This window comes from Phalacrocorax aristotelis, chromosome 6 (genome assembly GCF_949628215.1).
Source record: "Phalacrocorax aristotelis chromosome 6, bGulAri2.1, whole genome shotgun sequence".
Classification (NCBI taxonomy): Eukaryota; Metazoa; Chordata; class Aves; order Suliformes; family Phalacrocoracidae; genus Phalacrocorax; species Phalacrocorax aristotelis.
In genome coordinates, this window is record NC_134281.1 from 4,077,641 (window position 1) to 4,091,830 (window position 14,190).

Genomic DNA, 14,190 nt, shown 5'->3' on the forward strand with positions numbered 1-14,190 from the left:
GCTCACAGCATCGCTGGGGGTTTCAGGCTGGCTCTTTGGGGTTTGCTTTTCCCAAATAAAGGCTAGGCAAAAGGTCCTTAACAAGCAAAAATAATTAAAAAAAGAGGAACAGATATGCAGAAGCCTCGAGCCCCAAAGGTCTCTTACTGCTTTCAGAAATCGATGAGCACGACTGAGAATTCAGCCCAGGCGTAAGGGGAGCTGCGCACGAACCACGGCCTTTCTGCTGGTAACAACCTGCCTTTCTGTGGGCAACTAACGGGTCTTAATTGTAGGCATTACTGGAAACTCCTAACCATGTAATTCTTGCTTCCTCTCTTTCTTCCAGGTAATGGAGATCGTGAAGGACCCGCTGGGGATATTTGCCTAATTACTACCAGGATGCAAAATGGCTTTTAGGACCTGCTCCTCCCGTAGTAACTATTTAAAAAATAATACAATTGAAGTGACAGTCATTTGTAAATGCAAGAGGAAATAAAGCCTAATTGATACTCTACTCGTATAAGCGTATTCAAAAATACAAAGGCTTTTAAAGAAATTTGTGAGATTCCAATACAAAAAGACCAAAAAAATGTGCTGTACAGCTTTGCTGAGTTAGTGGCGGAGAGGCAAAGAAACGAACCAGATTTAAACCAGCGTTCAGTAATCAAAGGGTAAAAGAAACTATACCATAATATTTTCTTTGCTTTCGTTTTTGTTTATTTAACGATGAATAGCTTGAAAATAAGTGATCTCTTGAAAGTCGGGTAGGTTTATCTTACGTGGTACTAGAAAGGTGTGAGATTTATAGGACTGGGATACACACAACTCCTTCTGAAAGCTAGTTTTGCTGGTCCAAACTCATTTTAAGAAGCAATTCTATTCATTCCTACGCAGCTATACAGACTCATGCTAGCAACATGTCTCATTTCAAAATAAAACGAGGTGGATTTTTACTTGTGTCAATATTAATATCATATGTACAGCGTCTCCAGGAAATGTAAGCTAGTGCACAAATATACAGATATGAGACAGACACCAAGCATTTTGCTTAGAAATGCAGCTTGCAGAGACTCGGGAAAACAAATTAAAATACTTTCTAATGATGGTGGATGGGAACCCTGTTTTGCCTCGCCACAGGAAAGATACTGCAGCTTAACTTATTTAAGGAAATAGTGCCAGCTACTGGACAGAAGATTCATCCACAAGGCCAGAGCTTTTTCTTCTAAGAGCAATTTTTCTGTGGATAAAGTCGCATCTCTAAGTATCGGTAATTGCAGTCAGCTCTAACCACTAAAATAATTTTAGAGTATCATAAGCAAAGGAGTTTATTTCTTTATGAAGAATTATACAATATATAGAATATATTTCTCCAGTATTTTAAATTATCATTTTTCTCAGTAGGGTGCATTGTGTCACTTTGCGGAGCCACCCGCTGGTTTTGTCTGATTTTCTTGTGTTGCAACCTCTGCAATGCCGAGGTCCCCGTACATGAGGGAACACTACATATAAACGTAGGCACAAAGTGACAACAGCCATACAAGAAAAAAAAAAAAAATACTCTACAGAGAAACATATTCCAAACCTAAGAAACACGTGGAATAACAGTTAATTATACAGATGTAACACCGAGAAATTCTGTTTTGTTTTAATTAGAAGAAAACACCTAGAAATTACGATGGAAAAATCATCTTTTAGTGGCAGTGACTTATTTTTATATTACCTGGATGTCAGGTTCCTGACTGGCTCAATTTGCAACCTGCTTCCAATCACATGTGGTAACTGTGGAGTGCTAATCAAGATAAATATCACAATTAAACATGAATCATTCTTGCTAATATTTTAGGCGTGGAGAGGAAAAGTTGCTGTAGAACTCCCAGTGCTTTCCACTGATCCTTTTTCCTTAGATCCAGAATAAGCTCCAATAAATGAACCGTCTTCATTGAACATCCCATGCTCCCCTTCTCCATAATCTACCAGACTATCAGCACTTTCGGCGGCTTTAATGTCCCCGTTAATTGACTGGAGGCTGCCTTTCAGCGGCTTTTCATCGCTGTCACTACAAAACAAAGAAATGCCTTTCCAAAAACCTATCTTTTAATCGCAAGCATGGAAACTGCTCTTTTATTGTGAAAGCAAGCAGCAGGAGGGAAGAGCGAGGGAAACATTTCTGTGTGGGGAGTACGTTGGGAATGACGTGACCCCACGAGTCCTGCTTCGCCCGGTGCACCTCAGGCAGGTCATTTACACCGACCCGAATTCCCACATAGATGATTTTGTGATTATTACAACAGTGGAGTTGGTTAAGAAAGGCAAACATCAATGAAAACTACACGTCTTTTGGGTTTTTTCCCTTTTTGCCTTGGACAGACAGAACGGACAGACAAGGAAGGGGGAAGAGGAGGAAGAAGCGAACGCTGGAAGGGATTTGAGGGATCGGCTCCAGCGGTCAGTGCTGGTGTCGAGTCTTCGGCACCTTACAGAAAGAGACATTTTCATTCTACAAAACAGTGGGCAATATTCAGGGCCTGTTTCTTTCCTTTTTCTTTTGAGGTGGGTGGGTGAGCTGACGTTAAGCTGTGGGACGAGGCATAAGCTGTAGGTTGTATCTCACTGCTTTGTGAGCATTTGTTTAATTTTAGATGACTAACAAAGGGTTTTTTTTTTCCCCTTCTTTCATTTGTTCTGCTGTTATCGTACTGTAGCTGATGGAGTTTCTCTCTGCTAAAGGGAAGGAACAGGGAAAAACCAAAGCAGAATCAGAGTGTCCACATCTGCTCACATGCAGGCTATGTTCAACGGCAACTTCATGAAAAAGGGCGGACCCACCACCAAAAATCAAGAGAAAAAGGAAATTCCACTGGCCGTTCTTCCTAATGCTACTGCAGAAGAACAACCAAAGCAGCCTGACTTCTGATTTAGGGGGACGGGAAACACAGATTAAAAGGTTACAAAAAACCCCAAATCAGGCCTCTGAACTAAGGACGCAATTACTCAGTTATGGTCCTTGCTAATGCCAAATCAGTGTCAATGGTTTGGTAACGTCATCTGAGGAAGGACAGAGAAATGCACCTGAACTTTACCGCTTCAGCGTATAATAAAGAATATAATCAATACAGTAAAAATATTCACTGCTTTTCTACACGTGGCATTTCTATTTATAAAAAAGACAAGTGTGGAGTTTGGGGGGAAAGGAGGGGGTCAAAGTTATTAACCTCAGGACTTTCTTACCTTTCTAAATATTTGTCCCATTAGAAAGCATTAAAAATTAAATAAAGATGAAATTATGCAGAAAAAAAAACCCCTATTCCAGTACAAATAATGTAGTATATATAAGAGGGATTTCAACGGAAATTTTCTGCCTTTAAGGCAAGCGACACCAGTTTTCCAGCATGGTTCTTATAATGATGTATTTTTCTTCATATGACAGTTACATAATATTGTAAGATTTAGTTATTTTAAAGCAGCCAAAGTGATTTCAATTCTCCTACAGAAACTTCTGTAGTGAGGCTTGTTTGGGTTTTTGCCATCTCTGGCTGTATTTCAAACTTTTCTTTGTTTCCTTCCACAAAATGAACATTCCCCGTATTACACCATTTCGGCCTGACTGGGTTTCAGAAACCCACTGAAGACATAGAAGTCTTTCTATTGGCTTCAGTGGACATTACAGGAACCCAAATTATCATATATATTTACATTATTCATACAATGCTAAATAAAAAAAAAAAAACAAACAACCAAACGTGTGAAAAATAACCACTGATACATCAACATTTACTTATATCCCAACTTGGATGGATTTAAGTATATTGGATATACCTTTATATTCCTACTATTATCCACTCCTATGAGGTTTGCTTTGAAAATGAAAAATAGCATTAATTGCATGCTATAAAAATGTCATAAATAATGATGACATCTGGAAACAAACAAAACCCCAACAAACACAAACGCTTGTCAAAGCAGGTCCTATTTACCTATATTCCCCAAAGATTTCATCTTTTATTGATTGAGCTTCAGGATCTGGATGCAAATCTTCTTTTTCTTTCACTGTACAAATAAAATAAAGCACAGATCTGTACGCCATGTTCCGCCATGGGCTTTTCTTTTTGCAGGTGCAATGGGAAAACCGTCATCACGTGCGGCCTAACGTGGAGGGCGGCAGCGTGCACTGCATGTCTGGCTGGACACAACCAGCACGCGTCCATCAAGGGTTTGGTGCCGTTCCTGAATTTTTTAAGAAAGATAGCGTTTACAGAATCATAGGATGGTTTGGGTTGGGAGGGACCTTTAGGGGCCATCAAGTCCAACCCCCCTGCAGTGAGCAGGGACATCTTCAACCAGATCACGTTGCCCAGAGCCCCGTCCAGCCTGGCCTTGACTATTTCCAGGGATGGGGCATCGACCACCCCTCTGGGCAACCAGATTTATACTTCAGTATTTAATGCTTAAATCCTTACTTCTTGCTTTGAAAATTACAGAATTACTGCTAGCAAAATACTCTGTCGTTAAGCAGCTCGGGTACCCATGGAAGTGTGTCAGTCAGTATGTCAAGTAGCAGTTTTCAGGTGGAAAGCGAGCAGGTAGCCCTGCCAGCGGAGGCTCAGAGGTGCAGCTGGTGAAGGACCTGGGCTCTAGGGATGGATTAAATACTGGAAGCTTCAACGAGCGCTATCAAAGGCCTTAGCAAGATCTCTGACCAGCACACAGCACTATCTCACCCAGAGAGCAGAGTTTCACTTATATTCATTAGAATCCATTCTGCAGATATTCATCAAAACTACAAATCCTAATTGGATGTTTCTGCTTGCGGCTTTGCAGCCGCCAGAGATAAAAGCCTGAAGGATGCTTGTTATTAACATGTGAACATAGCGACAGGATGATAAATCCATTTACCTGAATATTTTCCTCCTTTATTTCTTCTGACAAAGCAAATAGTTAGCAGCAGCAGGGTGAGCAAAGCGATGGCACACATCAGTCCAATAAACCACCCCTGGGTGGAAATTCCATCGTAAATGCCAGCATAGGCTTTGTGAAACGGAAGAGGAGTAAGAAAAAAATTAAAATTAATCAGAGGAAAAGGGTATCACGTTACTATAACACAAATACCTAACATTTTCTTCAGTGAATCTTAATTGAATCAGACTATCGCTACTCATTGAGTTCAGCTTAAAGAAATGCAAGACAGAAATATGTCCAGAGTGTGAAATTTTTAGGCTTAAGGGGAATGCGTGGTCCACACGGCACAATACAGACATTTTGGAAAGGTAATTCTGAGAGAGAGAGTAGTTGGCTCACAAGATTAATGCCAAGTAGGAACGCTGAACAGAGAACTGTTAAGCCTCTCATGCAAAAGCAGTTTTGCGAAAGAAACAGTTAAAAGCGCACCCGACACATGCAAACCACTGGACTGGCACACGTAAGATGGATTCCATCACAGCACTACCCTCTCAAAATCGCATAGGAGGGAAAACGGGTTTGTAAAGTTTGTAACAGTTCCCGGCTATGGTGCGTCAAGCAAAGCATAAGACTCAGCCGAGAACCACGGATGCGTTTATGCTCCCATGGGATTCAACTGCAAGGGTCAACTTAAAAAAAAAACCAACAAATAAATCACAGAACAAAATTATGGGGTTGGTACACTTTCACTGCACAAGGTAAGATGTAACCTCAACAGTTATTTACATTCAAAATAAATCTTTAGCACCTTGAAGGTTTTCATGTCTCACCTCTCCCCCTTGTCTCAATTACATCTTCAAAAATGCTATTGTTATCAACCCAATTCTTAGTCACTAGACGAACTGTATATTCAGTTCCAGGCTCAAGCGCCTCAATGGGGTGAAACTTTTGGGTGGGGTTTACTGCTTCTGAAATCTTGCCGATCCCTTTACCTATGGAATGTACACATTCAAGTCATATTGATTAATTGTATTCATTGAACAAAAGGCCCGTGAAATGCACAGTTACAAATAACGTAAGTAACACACAAATATGGCACACAAGGATTTTTAACATTTTATCGTCAGATAATCTGATTTTCAAAAGCAGGCAATAAACCAGAAAAACATTCCCCCTATTTGATTTTTAATATTCTACAAGATAAAATAATCAGCAGACTGAAGTAATCCTGATGTTTATGAAGAGGTTTGTACATTTCCCAGGATGAAAGTTAATATTGACGGGGGATTATGGCTCTGCTTTAACTGATGAGTGCTTAAAAAATTACAACTTGAAAATGGGCTTCCTTTGTAAAGATAATCAGGGGTTTGATGCTTCTACCATTGAACGGAGCTCAGCAGGGAAGCACAGACAGTTTGTTATCTGGAAATGGATTCTTATGTGTCTCATGGAGAAAAATAACATTGGGATTTGTACTCATTTCTCTCCCGACAGAGATTTCCCATGTCCTTTTAGACTCCACAATGCCCGCATAAAACACTGTGCTAGATACAGCTGAGTTGGCTTTTAAATTGATATTTAGGCATTTAAATGTACCTGATGAGTTTAATATTTGATTAAAAGGTAGAAGGGCAATTCCAGTAGCCCTAGTTTTAGAGCCTTTTCACTTGCAAAACACCTACTGTAATTTCTGTCTGCATCAAGATTGGTGGGTATTAAATAAGCTTTTTTAAAATAGCATTTGTGGATAACAGCAAAAAGGACATCTACAGAGGTTGGCAATCACTGCCTGAACACGAAAAGCTTGCTCACGCAAACAAATTCAGAACTGCGGGTTGACACAGAGGACCTCTTTAGTCAACCAACGGGTACAACATGGGACTCTGCCCACCCTTGATGGCAGGAGAGGCATTTGGGGGGGGTATGCACTTAAATATAACTCTTTAATTGTGTTCAGTTGCCTAATTTGCCTGCTTTATCCAAAGTTGTCTAAACTAAGGATTGAGAACACAGTATAATTTCAAAACTACTTGACCAATTAGCACTGATAATGCTCATTTATGCTTAAAGTAGTAAACAAGCAAAGCAAGAAGCTTTCAGAGATTAAGGCTTAGTTGACAGCTGAAGGAAAAAAAAAAAGATTAAGATGAATCCAAGCACAATCAAAGCAACAGTTCAAGATAAGTTTTCCAAGGCAACTATACGTGTATTACAATAAGCAGTTAAATTAGTAGACCATTGGGACCCAGAGAGAACACATAAAGCTGAAATACTGCTGATACTGAAGCACAGCTTATTAGCATAAATTAATCCATCTATCGGTAATTTTTGCTAAATGAAGTATGTGAAACTGAGCTATAATTTTTAATCAAACTGCAAATTAAGCAACAAGATACCACAGGTACATTTTAATTACATGTTCTAAAATCAAGACATCAGAAAAACATATTTAATGGAAACAGTATCCGTAAAGTAACAAGAATGAATGTAAACCTTAAGTCCATTGTGCACTAAAGACCACGTAACACTTATGCATGACACACTAACCACGTGGCCCAGCTTGCACACAACACAGGTCTCCTTAGGAAGCTTTTCTCCGGAGCTCCTGGCAAGCAAAATGCTCAACCCCAAGCTCAGCGGTAGCCCACAGCTGTGGCTCGTTGTGCATTTTTCTCAAACCATCTTAACCACTCCATATCTATCACCTGTTTATTTCCAGCTTGTGTCAGCCTCTTCTTTTTGAACGGTCAGCTCCTTAGAGAAGCAGAAAGGGGGGGAACTGATATGGCTGAAAAATAACCCCTCTTTCTCAGGCAGATGAGGCCGGCCGGATGGGGATGCACGTACTGCAATGAGGGTTGGAGCCCACCCTGACCTGGGACCGGGGGTTTGCCATTGGCTCTCCAGGCTGTTAACATCACCTATCCCAAATCACTAAACAAATATTTTCCTTTAAAACTCGGTACTGGTGTCCAGTGATGGGTGTTTATGAGGTTTCTTTCCATGCGATTTCATTCTGGTCTGTGTTACACACTCAATATAGCACCTACAGAGGAGAAAGCATTGCTAATTGGGGCAAGTTTGGTGGCTGGAATAAAAATTAAAAAAAAAGCAGTGTAGCATCCTGAAAAATAAAAGCAAAGATATACAGATAAGGAAAAGCTCAACATACTGAAAGGTCAGTGAGCTGCAGGAATTAGCTTCAGAAAATTGAAAGCAGTTGGGTTAGGTTTTTAATCTACAATAAGGAAGAAGAAACATTAGTACTAAAGGCGTATCACCAGCGCTTCTCGTCTTCCCCCGCTATTTATCAGCCATACCATGGGACTCGCATGAACATTAAACACTGAACTGCAATTTTACAATATTCCTACCGGGCTCTGAGATTTATGAGAACAACAGAACACATATTTTTTATAGAAGCTTATGGTGTAAAGGGAAAAACAGTATAAACTGCCCCCAAAGACTTACAAGAGTGCCAGTTCTCCAAAAGTTAGCACATCTGTTGTAAAACGTACTTATATAAAAAGCTGGCAGCCTAATAGCTAAATACTAATTGTGAGCAACATCTTAATTTATAACCAAACCTGTCTAAATACATCTGCTGCAATAAATGGAAAGTTGAACTTTCATTAGTTTTCCCCAACTGCCTGGCTATTAAAAATGTATAAATATGCATCACAGGTATCCTTCATCTTCTGGGCTTTTTTAGTGCAGGAGGTATTTCATGCTAAATTGGGACTATTTTAAGCTACAGAGATTAGTAAACCTGCTGTGTGTAAAGCCTATTGAGAAGAATTTATAGGTGAGTTAGTGATCAGCTATTTGTACTGATGGCGATTTGTAGGAGAAATCTGAGCTCGGACAAGACGACAGGTTATAGCTTGTTCATCTCTTGCTGCTTCCCTTTAGCTGTCTGCGTAGGTTACACAGGCTGATAGAAGAGGAAAAGGGATAAAAAATAGCAAAGACAAACAGTTAATTACAAATTTGTTTGAAGTACTCCGAGACTGATATATTTAGCATATTGTATTTATCACGCCTATTGTTCTTGCTCAGAGTGATAGGGGTTTGAAATAGCAACACATCAGATATTCCTTTTCCCACCCAGCCAGTGAGCAGCACCCAGGCTGGTGGGACATGTCACTGCCTGTCACGAGCAGCGGGGTTTGATGGGCTACAGGTCCCCCGGCCGAAGAAGAGCCACAGAGTGGAGTGGCATAAACGACAGAAAAAGAAATTTGTCACCAAGATTCCACAGGTTCTTTGGATTGTGAGCAAATAGGGTCTATTTTGGGGGGGTTGCTGGTCACAGTAGCGGTGGTTACACATGGCTAAGGCAGTTGTGTTTTTCCTTTTTCACTGTGCCTGTGGCAAAAGAGAACTAAAGCCATAGGTTTTGTTACAAATAGTTACTCTCCGCATCTTACGGTGGGTCACAAAGGTTAGTACCCTCCGGACAAGGATTTCAAAAAGCCTGTGGGAGTTACGTGCCAATTGCCATTGAAATGTAATGAAACTGGTGAACTTCTACTCTCTGGCTTCTCTGAAAAATAAAACTGCAGTTGTACGGCTTCCTCTGGATGAATTTTTCATTAAGGCTTGAATTTCTGGACACACAGTAATCATTCTCAACATGTAATACGTGTTTAGTAATCCTTGAGAAACACTGGCAACTCTAGATGAAAAGAATCTTTGTGTTAAAAAAGGACTGCTGTATTAAATTAATTCTTTTCACTGGTGTAAGAACGTTATTTTGTGTTATGCTTCCGAGGGCTAACGATCATTGGGAAATCGACATTTTCAATGGGAAAATTAATTAGTTCGTAGGTCATTTAAGAAATACTGCCTGAAAATGGAAAAGTAGAGGAAAAACTCATTTTCTAAAGACAGCACAACTTCTTCTGCGGAGTGAAACCAAATTAAAGCCACAAAAGTTAATCTATTATTTATATTCCAATACAATGCAAAAGTCCCTTTGCCCGGGTTCTTCATGACTGTCCACAGTATTTTATCAACAACTGATAAAGACTTTTGGTTGTATACCAGCATTTTTTATCCGAGTTATTTTGGCTATGTTTAAGATCTTTCATAAGAAAGAGGCCTTTTATTTCATCGACTTTGTACTAGCTGCTAATGCCAGTGGCGTTGGGTCATGCAGCAAGGATGCCATAAATGAAAGCTTTTATATAGCCTACTGCTATTTCTCACTAATTCCAGTGGGCCTGCGTTTAATCTTAGAGGCAAATATTAAAGTGTGGTTTTCTTCTGGCAAGTAATTATACAGAACCAGCCCCTTCCGACAGAGGCAGTGTTGCAGAGCAGAGGGCTCGACCTCCGCCGCTGTCAGGCATGCACAGGGTGGAGACCGTGACACTGCTCCGCTGAGAATGAAGAAGTAGAGATGTGAGCACGAGACGGTCTTTTCCTACCAGTGTCCACTCACTGACCGTTTGGTAAAGTGTTGCTAACTCAAAGCAATGTGTTACTCCTGACAAAAAATCTGAGTGGTTCATTCACAGAGGAAGATGCTGCAGTTGTAGAGAAAGGGTATTATCTACTCATTTATCTATGCAGGGAGTTATGTTTATTTAATTGAGGTAAACTTTCTTTTACTAAATTCAGTGATTCATGCCACTGCAAACTCATCGTCAGGAAATGGGTTGCACATAAATTACAGGCTGGCAAAATTATCATTTACAGCACAACAATTTTCCCTACGCAGACTTGTTTTTAGCAGTGATACAGGCATATGTACGTATCAAAGAAAGAGATTGGCTTTTCTTTCTGATTCCAGACTATAGTGGCAGGGATAACTGCAAATCAATGAAAGCAATAGCAAAATGCGGATCAAGTATATCAATGATAAAATGTGAATTTTATCACGTAGCTTCCACCACAACATCTCCGCTTTCCTGGCAGAACATATTGTGAAATCCTGAAATACCCATGGCACAGCCTGCAAAGGCTATATTACAGCAGTGGAAGCTATTCAAAGTCTTAAAATGAACAATGAGAGCTTTATGTTTTTATTACTAAAACCGGAACATAGTGGATATAGAATCACTGAATCAAGACCCAAAGAGACTTGGAATGCTCTATCACAGAGTTTCATTTCAGAGGGCACCACATCTTATATCTGTCATTTATGTGGTTCATTTTAAATTATAAACTTTGACTTTCAAAATCACTCCCTTTCTTCAAGAAGAGAAATTGTTTTAATTTTGAGCAATCGCTCTGCTTCCCATACTACAGCTTAAAACCCCAAGAAGGTCACTGAAAAGGGTGATTTTTTTTCAGCCTATCATGTTTACTTGGAAAATATCTGAACGATTTAGCCAGAAAATGATGACACAAAAATCTAATGGCATCTCAGTGACAGACACGGTGTCCTAATTCAGGGTGGCCTGAGAACCAGCAAGGAGCACCCATTAATCGCAGAACTGGACCCTTGCAGCTTGCATTAGTTATTCTACTCTATTCTACAAGCATTTCACAAGAATCGGTTGTTGCCACTGCTGAAACAAAGCCTTAGGAAAGACGAGAACCAGAACAAAATGAATGGCAACGTTATCATCCGTTTAAGCATATCAGGTATTTCATAAATGTATTTCATGTACTTCATAAAAATTCACAAGGTTATTCAAAGAAGTTATAGACTTTCAAGTGGCCAAAACACATTATTCTGGCTGCCCAATGAAGGCCAGAAAAGGGAAATAAATGAGGTGAAATTGCATATTTTTAGCTTGGAAAAGAAAAGGATCTTTTACTTTCCTTAATGAGAATAAATTTTAAAGCACGCCGGTAGATTGATAGTTACTACCGCGTGAGTGCCTGTAAACTACAGTGAGACTGGAGGCTACGAGACACTGAGGAGTTTCGTTACTTGAGAAAACAGGTGGTAGTTCATGACTGGATCCTGAACTGGGTCGTGATGAGTTTAAAGTACTTTTTACTTGTTTTACCAGTAACTGAAGAGATTCTGCAACTTGGAAGTCCAATAGGATGTTGTGCAACAAGGACCATTTTTCTATTTTCTAACAACAGTGTTCCAGACTACTATCATTGCTAAAAATGATGGAGCCAGGACTCTTTAGTTTATCACATTCTCTTTTGCCTTCCCGGTGGTAAGCGCAGAGCAATGGTTTCTGATTAATAGCAAGGACCTGTTCCTCGGTATTGTAGAGTTTTCAGACTTGCTGAGCGCAGTACGTTTTGTTTTATTTCTTTTCAGCTGAATGTGAAAGATGAGCTATGACATAGAGCTTGTGATTTTCCTTTAAATCACTGAACATCTGTGGTTTAGGATAGGGTGTAAGTGGCACACAAATGCTCACTTCCAGTCTCTGATAAAATAATAATAAAATAATGGATGAAATGCGCTGCAGTCAGTTTTATGTTCATCTGGATTTTCAGTGTCAAATACCCGCCCCTAATGTTGCTGGCCATTCCCCCATCTTCATGCAAGGGCAGAATTTGTTTTCATAATATTACTGAGAACAGATTATCTAGATTTTTAACTTTCTGTTCATGACTAAATGCAATTCATTTGTTCTAGTACGGCTTAAAGAGTTGACCAGTGGGAATAGAAACAGAGTACTGTACAGCAAAATTGAACAGATAAGCTCTACTTTTCTGAAGAGCTGCATGGCTACATTAAAAAGTTCATTGATTGTTCTCATGGAAAGAAAAACAAATTTATTTCCTCTAATTACAGAGGAAATGTCAAGCCTGGAATATTCTCAATAGGTTTTCCCATTATTGTTAGAGCTTCCCCACATAAAAACATATTGCCTATTAACTTACTCCCTTGAGCCATCGTTAGTCCTTCTTCTGTGACCGGCTTCCCACAGCCTTTGACTGTACAAGCCTTTACATAGAATTTGTACTTGGTACTGGAGCTGAGACCTGAAAGCTTCCAGCTGAGCGTGGAGCGGTTGGTCACGCTGACGTCGTTCAGAGGTCCGATTTCATGCGTTTCGTTTACTGAAAGGGAAGAGGCAGTTGAGTCAGATCCAGCAGCCGAAGGCTACGCACATGAAAGGTGTCGCGAACACTCCTGCAAGGGAGGCACGCTGCACTACGCAGGAAAGACGAAGTCTGAAGAAGCATATCTCACCTTCCTGCCAAGCACTTAAATGGGATTTATCGCATCCATGTCAATCTCCCAACTACTCAGTGAGCTATTACTGTTCTCAGAGAGCTTTCTGATTCTAGATATGCACATACTGAGTGGGAGGTAAAAATTACTGTCTCCTAGATCATTAAATATATATGAATTGCTTCTTGCTTTGCTTCCAAACATCTGCAAACTTTTGCAAGCAAGTTAACGGATGGATGTTCTGCTTTGTTCCACTCTGCCCTAGCACAGTTGGCCACTGAAGGAGGGATTGCTACTCCCAAACTGCCTAAATAGATGGATCCACCCTCTGCTCATCATCACCAGAAACGAGGGGAGGGTCCAGCCTTCAGCCTCAGCTTGCAAAGGCAACCGGGCAGTTCTGTTATCAGCAGAGATAAGTGAAAAGTATGCGGGGTTTTTTTGTAAATACGACACAGTCTAATCTTGTTCCACCCTCAAAGAAGATATAAACCACCCTGAACTGTCACCATGCCCCACAGCTGGTGTTGTGGCACTCTAGGACCAATACTGGATCTTGCCTGATGTTACCTGCCCCAAGTCCAGCTACTCAGGTCTTCCACAGGCAAGAAGGAAAGTGACACCCCTGGTTTGCAGTTTTTTCCTCAATGGCATTACTCCATGACATGACTCAGGTGGTAGCTGTCTGCATTTCTGCTGAGGCATTGCGCGGGGAGGAGGGGCTCACTGACACAGTGTGAACTTCTGAATAAACCCGACTGAAGGGCTCTCATTACAAATGACTTTGTGTTCAATGTTTCGCTTCAGTAAAACGCACCTACAATTTCTGTACCTGCTACATTACGTATCATTTGCAATTATGAAGTAATGTAATTAGTGCATAAATGCGGAACAAGGCATGGCAGCGATGTGAGCTTATGTCAGAACAGGGCATGGAAAACTTTTTGCTCTGGAAGATGACTTTGGCCTGCCCTCTAGCAGGCTGTGCGCACACTGCAGCTCGAAACGTGCTCTTCTGGTGCTACGGCTGTACAGGAATCTCAGAAACAGCCCTTCTCATCAGCCTCTATTTTAAATAACTGTGCACTGGGTTTAGTTGTTTTGGGTTTTTTTTTTTTTGTGTGGTTTTTTTATTATTATTATTTTGGTTGTGATTTTTTATTTTTTAACTAATAATGCTTAAGTTCTAAAATCAAAGTAAAACAAGCACA

General features: G+C 40.3%; 1 protein-coding gene across 8 annotated transcripts in view; it reads right to left on the reverse strand.

Moving 5' to 3' along the window:
- Window positions 1-676: 676 nt before the first annotated feature.
- CHL1 (cell adhesion molecule L1 like) overlaps window positions 677-14,190 on the reverse strand; it is a 137,787-nt gene continuing 124,273 nt past the window's right edge. For 3 of the 8 annotated variants that reach the window (XM_075095632.1, XM_075095629.1, XM_075095631.1), the window contains 5 exons: window positions 12,685-12,864; window positions 5,709-5,870; window positions 4,876-5,007; window positions 3,957-4,029; window positions 677-2,038 (listed from right to left, as the gene is read on the reverse strand). In XM_075095632.1, coding sequence (XP_074951733.1) covers window positions 1,822-2,038; window positions 3,957-4,029; window positions 4,876-5,007; window positions 5,709-5,870; window positions 12,685-12,864 — 764 coding nt within the window. In that variant the 3' untranslated portion in view covers window positions 677-1,821. The remainder of the gene's footprint in view (window positions 2,039-3,956; window positions 4,030-4,875; window positions 5,008-5,708; window positions 5,871-12,684; window positions 12,865-14,190) is intronic. The other 5 variants (XM_075095635.1, XM_075095637.1, XM_075095636.1 and 2 more) reach the window with 3 other exon arrangements.